The following is a 15679-nucleotide window of genomic DNA, read 5'->3' as shown; positions in this document are numbered from 1 at the left end:
CCTATCAATACAATTATAGCATGGATAATAAACGATTATCATGAACAAGGAAATATAATAATAACTAATTTATTATTGCCTCTAGGGCATATTTCCAACAGGTGGATCTTCATAAAAAATGCGTCACCCCATGTACCCGCGTGTGCGCGCGAGGGAATGAGTGCGTGCGTGGCATGCGTGCACATCTTCGCTTCGTGCATGTACCGCCAGTGTGGCTCAGAGAGGATGAGTACATTCTTCTGGAAGCAGCAGCACGTCACTGTGATCAATCCATACAAGGAGGCCGCGACAACGCCTCCACATGTGCCATGTAGCTTCATGAATTGTAAGAGAGACACTATGTAGCGTGCCATTGGAATTCTAATTTACGTGTTTGCACATACTCGAAGTACTAGTAAGGTACACGTGCATTGCACGCGTCAGATTTGGCAACCAAATTATGAATAAATACCACACTATAGCATGTAAGCTCTGAGTCATATATGCCTGATGTAGACCTTCGTTTAATTTTTATAGTTCATTTCATTCAAAATAAATTAGTTTTTATATAAAAAGATAGGGCCTCTTTGATTCGTAGGATTTCCAAAATGTGGGAATATGAAAAACATGGGATTAGAGTGGAATGTCGTCTTGAATCCTACAGGATTGTACGAGTGTTTGATTATGCATAGAAAAAATGCAGGATTCTTTCCAAGTGGTTTGAGTGGATGGGATGTTTCCTATGAAATCTAGTGCAAATGAATCCTATGGAAAAATTTCTATGGTTTACAAACCTACGAATCAAAGAACCAAGATAAGAAAAAATTCCTAAGGATTAGAATCCTCCAAAATTCCTTTGAGAATCCTTTGAATCAAAGAAGCCCTTAATCTATTTTATGATTCATGGAATTGTGTGTTGTAAAGCATAAAGTAGAAACAAATAATGGCAATTCAACTACAAAAAAAGTTTGGGCAGTTATGATACGGAAGATTCTAGAACAAAGGAGAAGCACTTGTGTTTTGAGGTTTGTGCATTATGCTTAAGTTCAACCATGGAGTCTGCTAGATTGTACATATGGCAAAATCCGGTGGGGGCTAGAAGATGGTGCGAGGGGCCAAGTGGAGGGAGACTATGAAGGAGTGCACAAGTGCGAGATCGATATTTGAAGAGAGGGAGCGAGAACGTGCGCTGTTGCGCGCAGTGGCGGAGCCATGAAAAATAAATGAGCCAGGGGGCCAATCATTGCTAATCCTTTACGAGGAGGGCCAATTCATCAACTTAAACCATTTTACCAGCAATTGTCTAATGATCACATTCATATTAGCCTCGATATATAGTGATGTTAAGGGGGCAGGGCCCTTGCTGCCCCCTGTCTTCGCCACTGTGCGCGCGTCTGAGAGATGAAGCAGAGGCATGGATGATGAGAGGGGGACGTTGGATATATAATTAGTGTGGGTATATTAGCTATGTAATCCTATATAGAGAGAGGTATAGATTAATCGATGTGGACGTGGGAAAGAGTGTGAGACCTTGCTAGATATATAGATTGATCGATTTGTGTGAAAAACTGTGGAAGACCCGAAGAATGCCTGATATGATGGGGAGAGGGAGGTGTGTGTGTGCGCGCATGCATGGGAGACCGACCTGAAGAAAAAGATTGCATGTGTGCGATGGATAATGCCGACTGATACTGTGTGTGCATGCATGCACGAGAGAAAGTTAATGGTACAATTATAAAGAGAAGATGACTGTGTGGGTGTAAAAGACTAGGTGACGTCATAATCAATGTAAAGTAGAATTCAAATATTTGAATAAGAGATCATGATGTTTGAAACCCATGCATGCATGAATATAACTGATATATGTGTGGTGTGCTTTGGAAACGAGCATGTTGTACTGTATACACATTGAACAAGGTCAGACTGATTTGTATTTGAGATATCGATGATAGACATCGTTTGGCCACATTGCATCCGTGCATGGACACACTATTCTAATTGGAGATGATGGGTGGCTTTCGCATCACATATCTATATCTATACCCCTATATATATTATATTATATATTTTTTATATAGTGTGCGGATAACTTTAACTTTGAAAGATGATCGTTGGATGAGGCCAATCCGACGGTGCAGAGATGGCAAATTTGAGTACAATTGGTCGTTGGATATCTCTAGATTTCACCAGATTTTGCCACATGTACAATCTAGAAGACTCCATGGTTGAACTTAAGCATAATGCACAAACCTCAAAAAACATGCACTTCATCTTTGTTCTAGAATCTTCCGTATCAGAATTGCCTAAATGTTTTTCTACATGATTTGCCAGTATTTGTTTTTTACTTTATGCCTTACAACGCACAATTCCATGAATCTTAAAATAGATTAGCTTTCTTATAAAAACTAGATGATTTTGAATGAAATGAACTATAAGAATTAAAAGAACATCTACATCATGCATATATGACCCAAAACTTATATGCTATAATATGGTATTTATTCATAATTTGGTTGCTAAATCTCATGCGTGCAATGCATGTGTACCTTATTAGTCTAAATGGTGTTTGTTGTGTGTGTGTGTGTTGTGCTTGTTAAACACATTGTACGTAGTATATCATACATGGTTTAGATTATGAACATCTAGCTAGTGTATACATGTACTATGATTTGAATTCAACATAAAATCTATACATATATTTGAATTTGAGATCATATGTCCATGTAGTTCGTATTTATATAGGAATTTACTTCTCCTATATTCATGTCATGTGTTGTGAAGATAATATTTAGATGGTTGTATAACTAACCCAAGTAGAATCCCATTCAAACAGGGAAAATGTACTCAAATTTAGTCCATATGCTAGACAACACACATTCTTTTATTATTATTGAGGGAAGTGCAAATTGTTTTGGTACTGTACACGTTATGTTTGTTGTCTTGATTATTTATTTATTTTGTTGTATTTGAATGCATTTCTAGTAATATAGTAAAATGGGACATAACTGTTTCTAGTGATGAGGTGTGGATTGTTTTTCTGGTACACGCTAAGCTTGTTCTCTCGAAATTTCAAGTCGCGCCTTGTTATGCCGAAATTTCAAGCTAGCGTCTCTGTCTATCCTGCTGCGGAACTCCCGCCTCTTCAACCCGCGCCTTGTTACCCCGAAATATTTAAGATATATCTTTGTCTCGTTGTGCTCCGACAACTCCCTCCATCTCAACCTGCGCCTTGCTATTTCAAAATTACAACGCGCGCGAAAACTCCCACCTCATGTGAAATCCCGACACACGAAATGCCCGTGATACCCCTGAACCGAAAGAACCGCCTAGCTCAAATCGACGGGGGTAATTTTGTAATTTACCCCACATTTCGGACAAGCGCGTCCCTAAGCCATGGTTCCTCACTCTCATCCCATCCGCCCACCCATTCGTACACCGAGGCCGCAAAACCCCGCGAAGCCCCACACCCTCCTCCGTTCGCCACCCAGCCGGAGCCTCTTCCCCGATGACGTCGTCCACAGCAACACCTTGACGTCCCTCATCCACCATACAGGATGAGGATCCGTCGTCGATCTCGTCATCCCGCCGGCTCAGCCACCCTGTCCTCCACCTCCAAGGAGTTACCCCGATGTTCCCCTCGTCTTTCACGCCACCTCCATTCCCACACCGCCGTCTTCACCTACACCACCGGAAGAGCATCATCATCACCATTTCCTCGGATAAAGCTGAGGCCTAATCGGCGCCACCAAAGAGGTTGTAAACTAATCGCCGCATTTTCTTCTTGATTCGATCTAACAGTGCTGCCGGCGCTCGGTCCCGAGCCGACACGGCGCGGCTCCATCCACGGCGGCGTCGCCGGCCACTTCCTCCACGGCATCGCTCCCTCGGCGGCGACGTCCACATTAGTAGGAGCTGTTGCTGCTTTATCTCTCGCTCGAGCTACTGCTCTGCTCTTGCTCTTGGTCCTCTGCTTGGTCTCCTCTTGCTATTGCTCTTGCTCTTGCTCGCGTTGCCGCTCTCGCTCTTGCTCTTGCTTGCGATTCTGCTCCAATTTAGCTACACTTCAGTCGACTGAATCGACTTTCAGGTCAGTCGATTTTTAGGGGGAGGGGGCTCGCCGGAGTTAAGGAAGAACCAGCCGCAGCGGGGAGGGGAGCTCGCCGGAGAGGTACCCCAGTATCTATCTTAGGCTTCAGGGTCGGGACGGTGGTCGCCGGCGATGGTGGGGCGGTGGCGTGGGGATTGCCGGAGAAAAAGCTCGGCACAGGGGGCCTAGAGGGATGGCCGGGGCGGCGGCGGACCGGCTGTGTTGAGTGGTTTCGGAGCGGGCCGGGCGGCGCACTGCCGGTCACGGACGGCGGGGCGGCTGTTCGGCCGGTGGTGGCTGGCGGCTCAGGGTAGCCTCACCTGATACTGCTACACGACCAGCCGCCCCGGCTCTCGCACACGCTGCTGCTGCTACTGCTTTTCTGCTACTAGCTAGTGCGTTCAGTTTCGACAGTAAAATTCAGTTTTGACAGTTAAATTCAGTTTCGACAGTTAAGTTCAGTTTCGACAGTTAAATTCAGTTTCGACAGTTAAGTATTTTACATCTAGCACTTTGTGATTATGTATTTTACATCATCTATTGGAGATGCTATTAGAATTCCACTCAGGTTAACGTTGTCTCTCGTGTCCTGCTTCAGCCTCGGCGTCGTACAACTCACCGGAGCTGCTACAACGATGAAACCCTCCATCACAGCGAAGCAGTACCCCAGGCTCCATCTCAAGATGCCTAAGATCTTTTTCCCCTCCTCCGACAGCCAAGTCAGCCAGATCATCCTCACCGACCAACCCAATCACGCTGAGATCGACATGACTTCGCCAAAGAGGTTGTACACTTGTTGCATCTATTTTTTTACTCTGCATGTTATATATATTGTCCAATGAGCACACGTAGTAACGTGAAATATGATTAGTTTCTCCTACTATATGACAAGCAGTGAGGTACTAGGCAACTTAGCTATCCGTGATGGACTCTCTTGAACGCCATCATTATTAATCTCTGTGCGTTTGAGGTGTGCATTTGTCGATGGGCCTGGGAGTTGAGCTAGTAGGGCAGTGGCCTGGGTCCAAAGTAATAGAAGTAGCACAAAACATTTCTTGGGTGTAGGCTTTTCCTTGCTGAAGCCTGCCTACTAGAATCGCCAGTGCTTGAATGGAAAAGTAAAGGAAAAACATAGGAATTGTCATTCTATCCTGTTTAGTTAGCCATCATACATTTGAAATTGTGTCATGCTATCCTGTTTTCTTCCATACTATCCATTGCACCTGTCTATCTTACAGTGTCTGTACATTTAATTACTTTACTTGTTTATCAGCCATTTCTATTGGAGGGGGTGATGGCAGTATCTGTGGGAGTAAAAACACGGTCTTCAGAAAAGATTGTGCTACCTCTCGATGTAGATAGAACCACGGTTATACTTGCCCAAGAACCAGCCCCACCACACATAACTCAGACTCACGCAGATTGTACCCCTACCCAGTTGGACAGAGAACCAGCTACACTCCTTCTAACCCCAACCCCAGCAGATAGTAACCCAGTTCCAGTTGACACAACACCGTCTCCACCACAGAGCACCCAAACACAAGCAGTTAGTAAGGCAAATGTAGTGCCCAAAGCACGAGGACCACCACTCCAAACCCCAAGTCAATGCTTAAAGAAGAAGAAGAATTGTTCTCAGGTCAGGTTCCGTAGCTATGGTTCATACTACTTTGCTCTTGCATCATTGTATTTACTCATACCAACTAATTTCAAATTGAAGGATGCAATTGAAACTCCAATGGCGCAACAGGTATGTTTAAACCTGTTTCTTTAGCGTGTTTGTTGTTGTAACTTGCTTTATGTTGATTTCAGTTTCAATTGAATAAACAGTTATGTTCTCATGCCATGCACATTACAAGTGTTGTTATTGCTGTGTAGTTTCCCACACTTATATTCTGTCTATGCTGCTTTGTATTAAATAGATCTGATTCAAACTGTATCTATCTTGATTTGGCAACATAAACTAGAATGATATAGACCATACACTGACCATACTACATAGATATATGTTTGTTTCATGTTGTTATCCTATCCACCTTACTACTGAACTGGTTTACCAAAATGAGTTTCATATGCTACATTGTAAACCTGTGATGTGTTTGTTTGTTTCTCTTTTAGAACGCGGATAAAATATTGGAGAAGGGTACCCCGTTATGCAATGGTAAAGGAAGTAATGCAGATAAGGTTCAAGATAGTGAGACATCCCTGTTGGTCTCCAAGAAAGATGATAGAAACTATATTGAAGACACCGAGACAACCCCAAAGTAATATCTTGATGTAGTGTTCGAGTTACTGGCTACTACTGCTGGCACCAACTCTTCGAACTCGCTGCCTGAATCAGTTCGGCTTCTTGAGTCTCAACTTCAAGTTGAAAGACATCGATCAGATGTTATGCGACAGGAAGCCGAAGGACAGAGGAAGTCCCTGCAGAATTCAGATGCATACTTTCGGGTGTAACAGCAAGTGCAGGAGGATTTAAGAGCCAAACAAAAGAAAGTTAATAAGATTGCTAAGCATCTTGCCAGCATTACGGGTACCCAGGATATTGTTTCTTCAGCTCTTCTGAAGTGGTTTCAGTTCTGGATTTGTTTTGCTGCGGCGTTTATTTGCACTGGTCGCCAACTTTGACAACCAATGTATATGATATGCTGCTTTGTTCCCTATATTTGCACTGGTGGCGAACTTTGATGCCCAGTGGATGTAATATGTGTAATAGCCATGATAGCCTAGCGTAAGTTGCTTGCTTATTTATTTCCTTGTTGCCTTGTTTATTTGTTTGCTTGTAGTCAGTGTAGTTCTTTCTCTGTGGTTTGCTAGTGGCCGCAATAACATATTTTTTAAAACTAGGCCACAATAACCATGGGCTACATATTTACTGTAGTTACAATGGGCCTCCTACGGGCCGTAGAAACAATGGGCCTTCTTAGGGTAGTAGAAAGAATGGGCCTTCTACAGGTTGTAGCATCAATGGGCCTTCTACGTGCCGTATGATCGATAGGCCAAACATGGGCCAATAACAGACCACATTATGGGCCGTAAACGAGCTAGATTTGGAATCGTCTGTTTATGGGCTGACAATAACAGGCCGTCGTTAATCAGCCGTATTTAATGACGTTAAGAAAATGGCCCGACGGAGTAACGGGCCGATTGTAACCGCGGGCTGAATTTGGCCCACAGGCAGAAAAAGCCAATGACGGGCCATAAGTAACCGAATGCTGGAAATGAGCCCAAGAATAAATGGGCCCTAAGAAGGCCAAAAGATAACACGGGTTGGAAACGGCCCAATGGAATAATGGGCCGTTAATGGGTATAAAGGGGTATGCTATTCATTGCGGACCAGATTCACCATGGGCCGTTAATGGGCCAAGAGTTACAAATGGTCTTGTATGGGCCGAAAGACATCATGGGCCATACATGGGCCGGAAGTTACAACGGGCTGAAATCATATTGGAAAGCCCAGATGAAGCTACTAGGCTTAATTCGGATAGGCCATAACGGGCCATGAGTTAGCGGGCCGTAAATGGGCTATATACGAACATGTCATTAACAGGCTTTCCGTGGGCCGGCCCGTTACCTTTTAACCAAGTCAAAAAGGCCGGCCTTTTCACCGGAATGGGCCTTTGTTGGGCCGTGCCAGGTGTCGACATATCATAGGCGCCTCATGTCCAATGAATGGATGGCATCTGTCCGAACGGTGAGCCAACACGTGTTTCCTCTATCCAATGAGAATTTTACATGTGGAAAATCCTCATTGGTCCGGGCTGTTAGCGGGTTATCGAATCCAAAACCGGACCTGGTATCTTAACGGCATTCCGTTACAGTGGATGCCACGTGTCGGTCACCCTTGACGAAAGCACTTCCATGACGCGCGATTTATCGTCATGGAAGTGGACACTTCCATGATGATAATTTTGGTAATGGCATGGAACACTTCTACGACAGCACATGTATGACTATCTTGATTCTGTCATAAATTTGTCATGGATGTACATGCATGACAGAAAACGTGACCTACTGTGATAAACACGTATCATCACGGAAGTGTCTTTTTTTGTAGTGTTATCATTAGACTCATCTGAAACCACGGCACGGAAAAACTCTGTAATTGGAGAGGGGTCAAGCAAAGGGTCAACTTTAAAAACATTTTCAAAGTAAGCAGAAGCCGCCGCACCCATCTCTTTTATCCCCGTATGGACAGTACCAAAAGCATCATGTAGCTTCTTAATCTGGTTCTTTCGGGCTCTCCAAATAGCTCTTGCATGAAAAAAATCTTGTGTTACGATCGCCCTCCTTCAACCAATCGACACGGGATCACTGCAACCACATCATTTCTTCTTTATACAGTAGTTCGTTCAGCCTATCAGTAGCTTTCCGAATCTCACATATGTCTGCATTCATAAGCATTAGTTCCTCAAGCTATGTTCTAGATTTGTCAATCTCTTTTGTTACCCTTCTAAATTTTTCTTTGCTCCAAGAATAGAGCTTACGCATCATGGATCTGAGAGTAGCGTGGACGTCACCGAGACACCTTTTTTGTCCGGCCTCTTCCCAAGCACGCACAATTATTTCTTGAAGAGCCGGTTCTCTCTCCCACATCACTTCATATTGTCTAAACTTATTTTTTACATGCAAGTCCACATACTTATCACAGCATACATGCAGCGCCACATGGTCCGACGCAGGGGAGATCAGGTGCCGGACAGTTGGGTGCTCAAAACAATTGTACCAGCTAGGGGATGCAACCTTCCGATCTAGTCGTACTTTCACATTACCGTTCCCGCTTCTTTTGTTATCATAGGTGCGGGGGACTCCTGGGAAATCCAAGTCTACAAGTTCACATAATTCAAGAGAGTCTCGAAAAGCTTGCATCTGTGCTTGGGGTCTAGGTGACAAAGAGAAATGCTCAAAATCCCACATGCACTCGTTGAAGTCTCCTACCACAAGCCATGACAAACTAGACTGGGTACCTAGATCAGTAAGAAGAGTCCACATATTGTGTCTATCATCGACTCTTGGCTCTCCATATACACATGTGAGACGCCAAGTCTCCTCATCTGGCCCTAGCTTAACATGCGCATCAATCCATCTGTGACTTGCAAACACAACCTTCACCTCGATTGTTTCATGCCAATACAAAGCCAAACCACCACTATTGCCAATGCTATCAACTCCATCAAAACCCTCCAAGCCAAAATTTGACCGATGTTTCTTCATTTTATCCTTGGGCTGCCTTGTTTCACACAAAAATACCAAAATGGGGGAATGTGACTTAATGAAAGTCGCCACTTCTCAAACTGTCCGGATATTCCCCCCACCCCGGCAGTTCCAGCTAAGTAGATTCATTGGGACCAGCGGTCCTCCAGCACGGAGGCCGCCTCAAAAGTCATATCTGTATCCACCTCTTCAATTCCTTCACCTTGTCTTCTTCTCTTGACAATAGGGTCCTTGCCTAGAGTTGTGCTAGGTGGTAAAGCACCCCCCGAACCTTTCTCATCCCCGCCATTCTCTAGCATAAGCACTGTGTTAGACACTTTCCCTATTAGATTTGGCACTACTTGGCCACGGATATTCATAGAGCCATCCTCCCTAATCAGCCTCTTACGAACCCCTTTGCTATCATTGCTCGCAGATGGGTCATGCAAACTCGTCGTGCCTACCATCCCATGGCCCTCCCCCCTGTCCACGTCCTCCTGGAGGTTCATACCTCCCCTTCCTCCATGACCACCTATTCTTCCTCCTCGGCCAAAGCCTGTAGGGGCAATTCCTCTTCCTCCAGAACTTACGCGACCATCTCCTCTACCGCCCCTTGAGCCACTACCATCGGATTCATTATTCCAGTGTAACCAATCGCCCCAGTCACAAGAATCAGGGTCATGAATTCCATCACCACATTCCTCCACCACATGTCCCATGCACCCACAAAAGAAGCAAAAGTCTGGAAGTTTTTCATAGCACACCGGGTATTTCTTTCTTTCCTTCAAAGTTATAGGGACAAATCGGACTAGTGGGATGTTCACGTTCACAAAAACCCTTACCCGTAGATAGTTTGAGGGATTGATTTTTTCCTTCATTAACAACTACAGTAAAGGGCAGTTCTCCAACCTTCTTCGCCACTTTTTCCGCCAATTCCTTCTTTCTTGTGAGGCCATCCGGCAACCCTTTGATTCTAGCCCACAATGGATACATATTCAGGGCATATTCAGTAACATTTGTGAAGCCATCATACTCTACTAGCACCACCGGATCCCGTTGGAACTGCCAAGGTCCCCCATCCATTACTCGTTTCCAATCCTCCAAGCAGTGACATTGAGCCAAAAAAGATTTGGTTTGGTCCCATTATGTTAAAGGTAACTCCTTTAGCACACAGCCATGCGTTCCTCATCGAGTTTAACAGAGCTGCATGACTGAACGACCTCATCGTATGAACCCTAAACAGAGCCAGCCACCGAACTTCTTTTGTCAGATCTTCAACCTCCCCGGACAAGTCCAGGTCTTCTTCCTCCTCTTAGTGCAAATTCAAGCCCTCAAACGCATCCGCCAGATTTAGATCTGGGCCATAGTGATCCCAACTCCCATCCTCGTCCTCTTCACGAACCGCCCCACCCACGTCCTCCTTCGGGCAGCCCTCAGGCAACTCCATGGACGGATTGGATGATTGCCCGATCGCTTCCCCATCCTCACGCATCTCTCCCACCCAAATCTCGGCCTCCTTTGCTTTCTCTGATCCGCCGACGCCATGGAGACCTAGCGCATTGCTGGGACGTGGGAAGTTAATCGCCGGAATAGGAGGCGAGACACCGGTGAAGTTACGTGGACTCTGGCGCACCGCCAGAGGAAGGGGTGGACTCTAGGGAAACCCTAGAGGAAAAAAAATACCGTCAACGTCTGGCATACTGACAGGTGTCATTCCTGTTTATTTATTCAGGACAATCCTCAAAATATCGTTTACTGAATTAACTACTCCAGTTCGTAGCTGCCCCAACGACTGATATTTTTCTAGAGAATATTAGATATAGAAGATGATCGCAAACAAGGGTGACGAAAATTCTTCGCCGTCCATTTCCATCACCCAGCTAACCATTGACCGGCCGCATAAGCAAACACTCCATGTCCATGGAGCTCCGTCCCTATCTGCAAGCACATCCATGTCCATGTAAAATCCTCGAAGTATCTTTTGCTGAATTAACTACTCCTAGCCGCCCCAACAGAAGATTTGGCATGATTCTTTTTCCGAAGAAGAAGACTATACAAGATTACAAGATGATGGCAAATGTCCATCTCCATGAGATCATCACCTACCAATGATCGATACACATACACCTTGTTCCTTTTTGACCGGCCGCATGCGTAGCAGAAGCAAACACTCCAACTCCACGGCCATGGAGCTCCTCCCCTTCCTCCTCCTGCTACTCACCGGCGCCGCGGTGGCCTCCGGCGAGCCGGCGTACCCTGGCTACGGCGCCACCGACGCCAAGCCGGCGTGCGGCGTGAAGGAGGAGGCGCCGGTGCCCGTGCCGGAGAGGCGCGAGGAGTTCGACGGCGGGCGGATCCTGGACATCAGCCACTACTACCGGGAGGACATGCCGGCGTTCGAGTCGGCGGAGGGCACGCCCGGGTTCCTGCAGCTGGCCCGGTCCATGCGCAACGGCTCCGACATCGCCAACTTCTCCGAGCTCCGCCTCACGGCGCACTCCGGCACCCACGTCGACGCGCCGGGCCACGTCTTCGAGCACTACTACGACGCCGGCTTCGACGTCGACACGCTCGACCTCGCCGTCCTCAACGGTACGCCGCGCGTGGAGTTCCGCCGCGCGTACGCTTCTTGTATTTTGATTCTTTATATAAATATATAAATCGCTGGATAGGTAGCTAGCGGTAGGCATGTGATTCATTAGCGGTACTAATTATCGATCACAGGAATAGTAATTTTTAAATCTCTGACTTGTAATCTGGTGTGCCGCAGGACCAGCACTGTTGGTAGATGTTCCAAGGGACAGCAACATAACAGGTAAACTATATAGACCCCCACTACACTTGCATATTTCAGGGTCGTTCATAAAGTCAGATATTCAGTTAGACTCCATGGAGCATTTGCTTTAAAATAGTTTAGTAAATGTGAAAAAAATACAAAAAAATTAGACATCTACATGTTCATGTCCAAATGTTATCTGTATTGTTTAGGGGAAAAGCCCAATCATTTCAACCCGTGCAAAAAAGTATCCCCTCTATAAAGAAATATAAGAGCGTTTACATCACTAAGTGTAGTGATGTAAACGCTTTTATATTTCTTTACAGAGGGAGTATTACATTTTGAATTTCAGGAAGTACTCTCACATGTCTGAATTTGAAGTAAAAAATGTTACATTTTTGAATTTCAGGAAGTAATCTCACCCGGTTAACAAATTTAATTTTAGATATTTAAATTGGCATGTGTCAAATTTGTGTCCCTGTAAGACACACCAATTGGAAAGTAAAAATAGCAAATTGTCAGGATTAAGAGCGCAAGCGAGAATAATATATATGCGCACATCACTGTCTTTCATTTTGAACTGTAAAGATGATATTTCCATGTTACATCATGATCATGTAATACTGGTTCTGCCACCTCAAATTATATTGTTTCATAATGTTTCATGGACTCATGGTAGACAATGTGTGCATATATGTTCATGAAAAACACCCCCAAATACAAACTTCTTTTCTTGCAGCTGATGTCATGGAGTCCTTGCATATTCCTAAAGGAGTCCGCCGTGTACTCTTCCGAACCTTAAACACCGACAGGTAATACCAACATACTATGCATGCACACAAGAACTCGCATCACATTCATGTATACGTGTGCACATACAACACATGGTGGCTTTACTCTATGATGATGGTGATGGCATACATAAAACTTGGGGGAGACTTATATGAGATCTCACTTTTAGGTGAGATCGTGAGATCAACCCAAAAAAAATATATCATATCTAGACATTTTGAAAAAACCTGAAATAATTTGACAACATTCATGTGGGGTATGTCTACAGCTCTGAAAAAAATCAGCTCAAAACTCGATGTACATTTAGAGATTCAAAAAATACAAATTCAAATGTGAATAGTAGCAGTTTTGGGTGAATAGTACTTTGACACTATTCATATCTGATTTTGTCTTTTTTGTTTCTATTAATGTAAGTTGATTTAGGAGCTGAAATTTTTTAGGTTGTACATCAAACATTGATGTGTGTCTACAAAAAATTTGAGAATGTTTGAACATGTATTTTTTTGTCAAAAAAATCGATCTCATAGATCTCACCTAATGTAAGATCTCGCACAAGTCTTCCCCCATAAAACTTCAGTTAGTGTATTATGTCATTTTTAACCTTGTGATCACTGCCGATCAGAAATTTGAGGTGGATTTAACACTTGGAATTACATTGTATGTCGGCCATAAAATTTAGACTGTTTTACAAAATTGTGTGTGGGGTGTGGGGGTGGGGGTTCAATTGAGCCCACATCCTACACTTCTATAGTTGGATTTTCATGGTATGATCTTATTACTGTTTAACACTGGTTGCCACTTATTTTTAACTTCATAGTCCATCTCAAAAGAACATATATATCCCACAAAAAAATCGTCTAAACATGCAATTTTAAGCATGACAACTAAAGTACGTTATAGAAAAGATAAGCATATCCAAATATTTTCAATACTTACCTTGCACTTATGTTGTCTATGTTATGTGCATGATTTAGGTAATACTCCCTCCATCCCATAATATAAGAGCGTTTTTGACACTATATTATGGGACAGAGGGAGTAGTAATCATGTAAATTGAAAATAAAATGCATGTGCTAACGCAATATGAAACAACAGAAATTTCAATATCGGTCTTTGTTTATATTTCCTTTTAGTGGATCAACCCATTTTAATTGTATATTTAATATATGATGTTGGCTCATTGATTTGTTTAATGTTCCTATACTCAATTTTTAATTGAGTGTGGATGGCATTTTCTTATGGAGCAAAATTTATATCATATTCGAAGTGAGTTATTATTTAATAAAAACTATGTAAACTATATCAAACATCAATCTTTCCTTAATGCAGAAAGCTTATGTGGAAGAAAGAGTTTGATTCAAGTTATGTTGGCTTCATGGAGGACGGTGCTCAGTGGTTGATTGATAACACTGACATCCAACTAGTTGGTAAGTCGAAATGTATTCATTCACTTTGTTCACAACAGTCTTTTGATTAAATTTGCAAGATATATTTTTCATCAGCAATACCGTTGCTACCAATAATGCGTGGTAAATCACCAAAGCGAAAATGACTGGTTTTAAATTTTAAATTACTGAACATGTAATATATCTTGGTCTTAGTCTCCCATCTTACTCACATTCCCTTCTCTAATGTTAATTAATATTTTGTTCATGCAGGAGTTGATTACTTGTCTGTGGGAGCATATGAGGAATGTATTCCAGCTCATCTAGTATTTCTTGATAAAAGGGTAAGGGTTTAAACCCATTCGAGTGGTAAACTTTTGGTCTCCGTGGGAACATATCTTAGGGAGGTGACATATTACATAAACCCGCTTAGTTCAAATCAATCTCATCCGTATTTGGAAGATACGAAAAGTTCATATTCAACATAAAAATTGGTTGTTCGGTAGTAACCCTTTCACCACTTGTAATTTTCATATCTTCCAAAAAAAACATTGGTTTTAATATTGAGATCACTCTCTCCATGTAAAATCCCTGAAAACCAGATTGAGACTCCTTTTAAACCTGTTATCTGTTCCTTTCAGGAAGTCATCCTTGTGGAAGCCTTGAACCTTGAACATGTTGCCACTGGAATATACACATTGCATTGCTTGCCACTAAGGTTGCGCGGCGCTGAAGGCTCTCCAGCGAGATGCATCCTCATCAAGTAACAATTGTAGCACTGTGTGATATGAAATAAGAAGATATGTGTATCACGTACATCAATATGAATTTGCAAATGGATGTGTCCAATCTCCAGTAGATAACAGATGAAACATACTAGTTTGTAGATTTCTGCAAGTACACTTGCTTTGAATCTGGCATCTCTGTACAATGTAAAAGGCTACTAGCGACTCTGCGAATTTCAGTGTTAAATTTCAGTATGGTTAGACTCAAGCCAATCTAGGACACCTTAATTTGGCCAACATGATAACTTTGGATGTGCCGCAGGTCTATTGGTAGCTTTGTTTGGTTGCCAGTAAGTTATATACCAGAGGTTCCCGACAACTATACTATTTTGCTGCGACCAGCTTTCGCCGTGACTCATTATACAACTACAATAAAATTTACCATATTGACCTTGGTGAAAAATGTGTCATAACCAAAGATGTGGCACTGCCTAAACTTAAGCATTTGTGACATACTGACACTGAACTGGCAACATTCTCAGTTTGAACTGAGTGATCAATCACACTCTATGTTTCCATAACTGTTTACACGTACATATAGAAAGCCAGCCCTACATGCAGGGCACGTCCCGGATGGTGGCGCTAGATAAGGTCTATCCCTAAAGACTAGGCCTACCTTGTTACAACAGAAAGAGATATACAACAACCCAACGTTACAATGTATGTGATAGTTCAACACCCCCCC

At 43.4% G+C, this 15679-nt stretch overlaps 1 protein-coding gene across 1 annotated transcript; it reads left to right on the top strand.

Moving 5' to 3' along the window:
* The first annotated feature begins 11254 nt into the window (after positions 1-11254).
* On the top strand, positions 11255-15216 carry LOC119301074 (cyclase-like protein 4). The gene is made up of 6 exons (XM_037577969.1): positions 11255-11848; positions 12027-12071; positions 12772-12844; positions 14154-14251; positions 14483-14553; positions 14851-15216. The coding sequence occupies exons 1-6, from the start codon at positions 11365-11367 to the stop codon at positions 14974-14976; spliced, it is 897 nt and encodes a 298-aa protein (XP_037433866.1). The 5' UTR covers positions 11255-11364; the 3' UTR covers positions 14977-15216.
* Positions 15217-15679: the final 463 nt, after the last annotated feature.

The sequence above is a fragment of the Triticum dicoccoides genome, chromosome 5A (genome assembly GCF_002162155.2).
Source record: "Triticum dicoccoides isolate Atlit2015 ecotype Zavitan chromosome 5A, WEW_v2.0, whole genome shotgun sequence".
Classification (NCBI taxonomy): domain Eukaryota; kingdom Viridiplantae; phylum Streptophyta; class Magnoliopsida; order Poales; family Poaceae; genus Triticum; species Triticum dicoccoides.
This window is presented reverse-complemented; position numbering and strand designations above follow the sequence as displayed.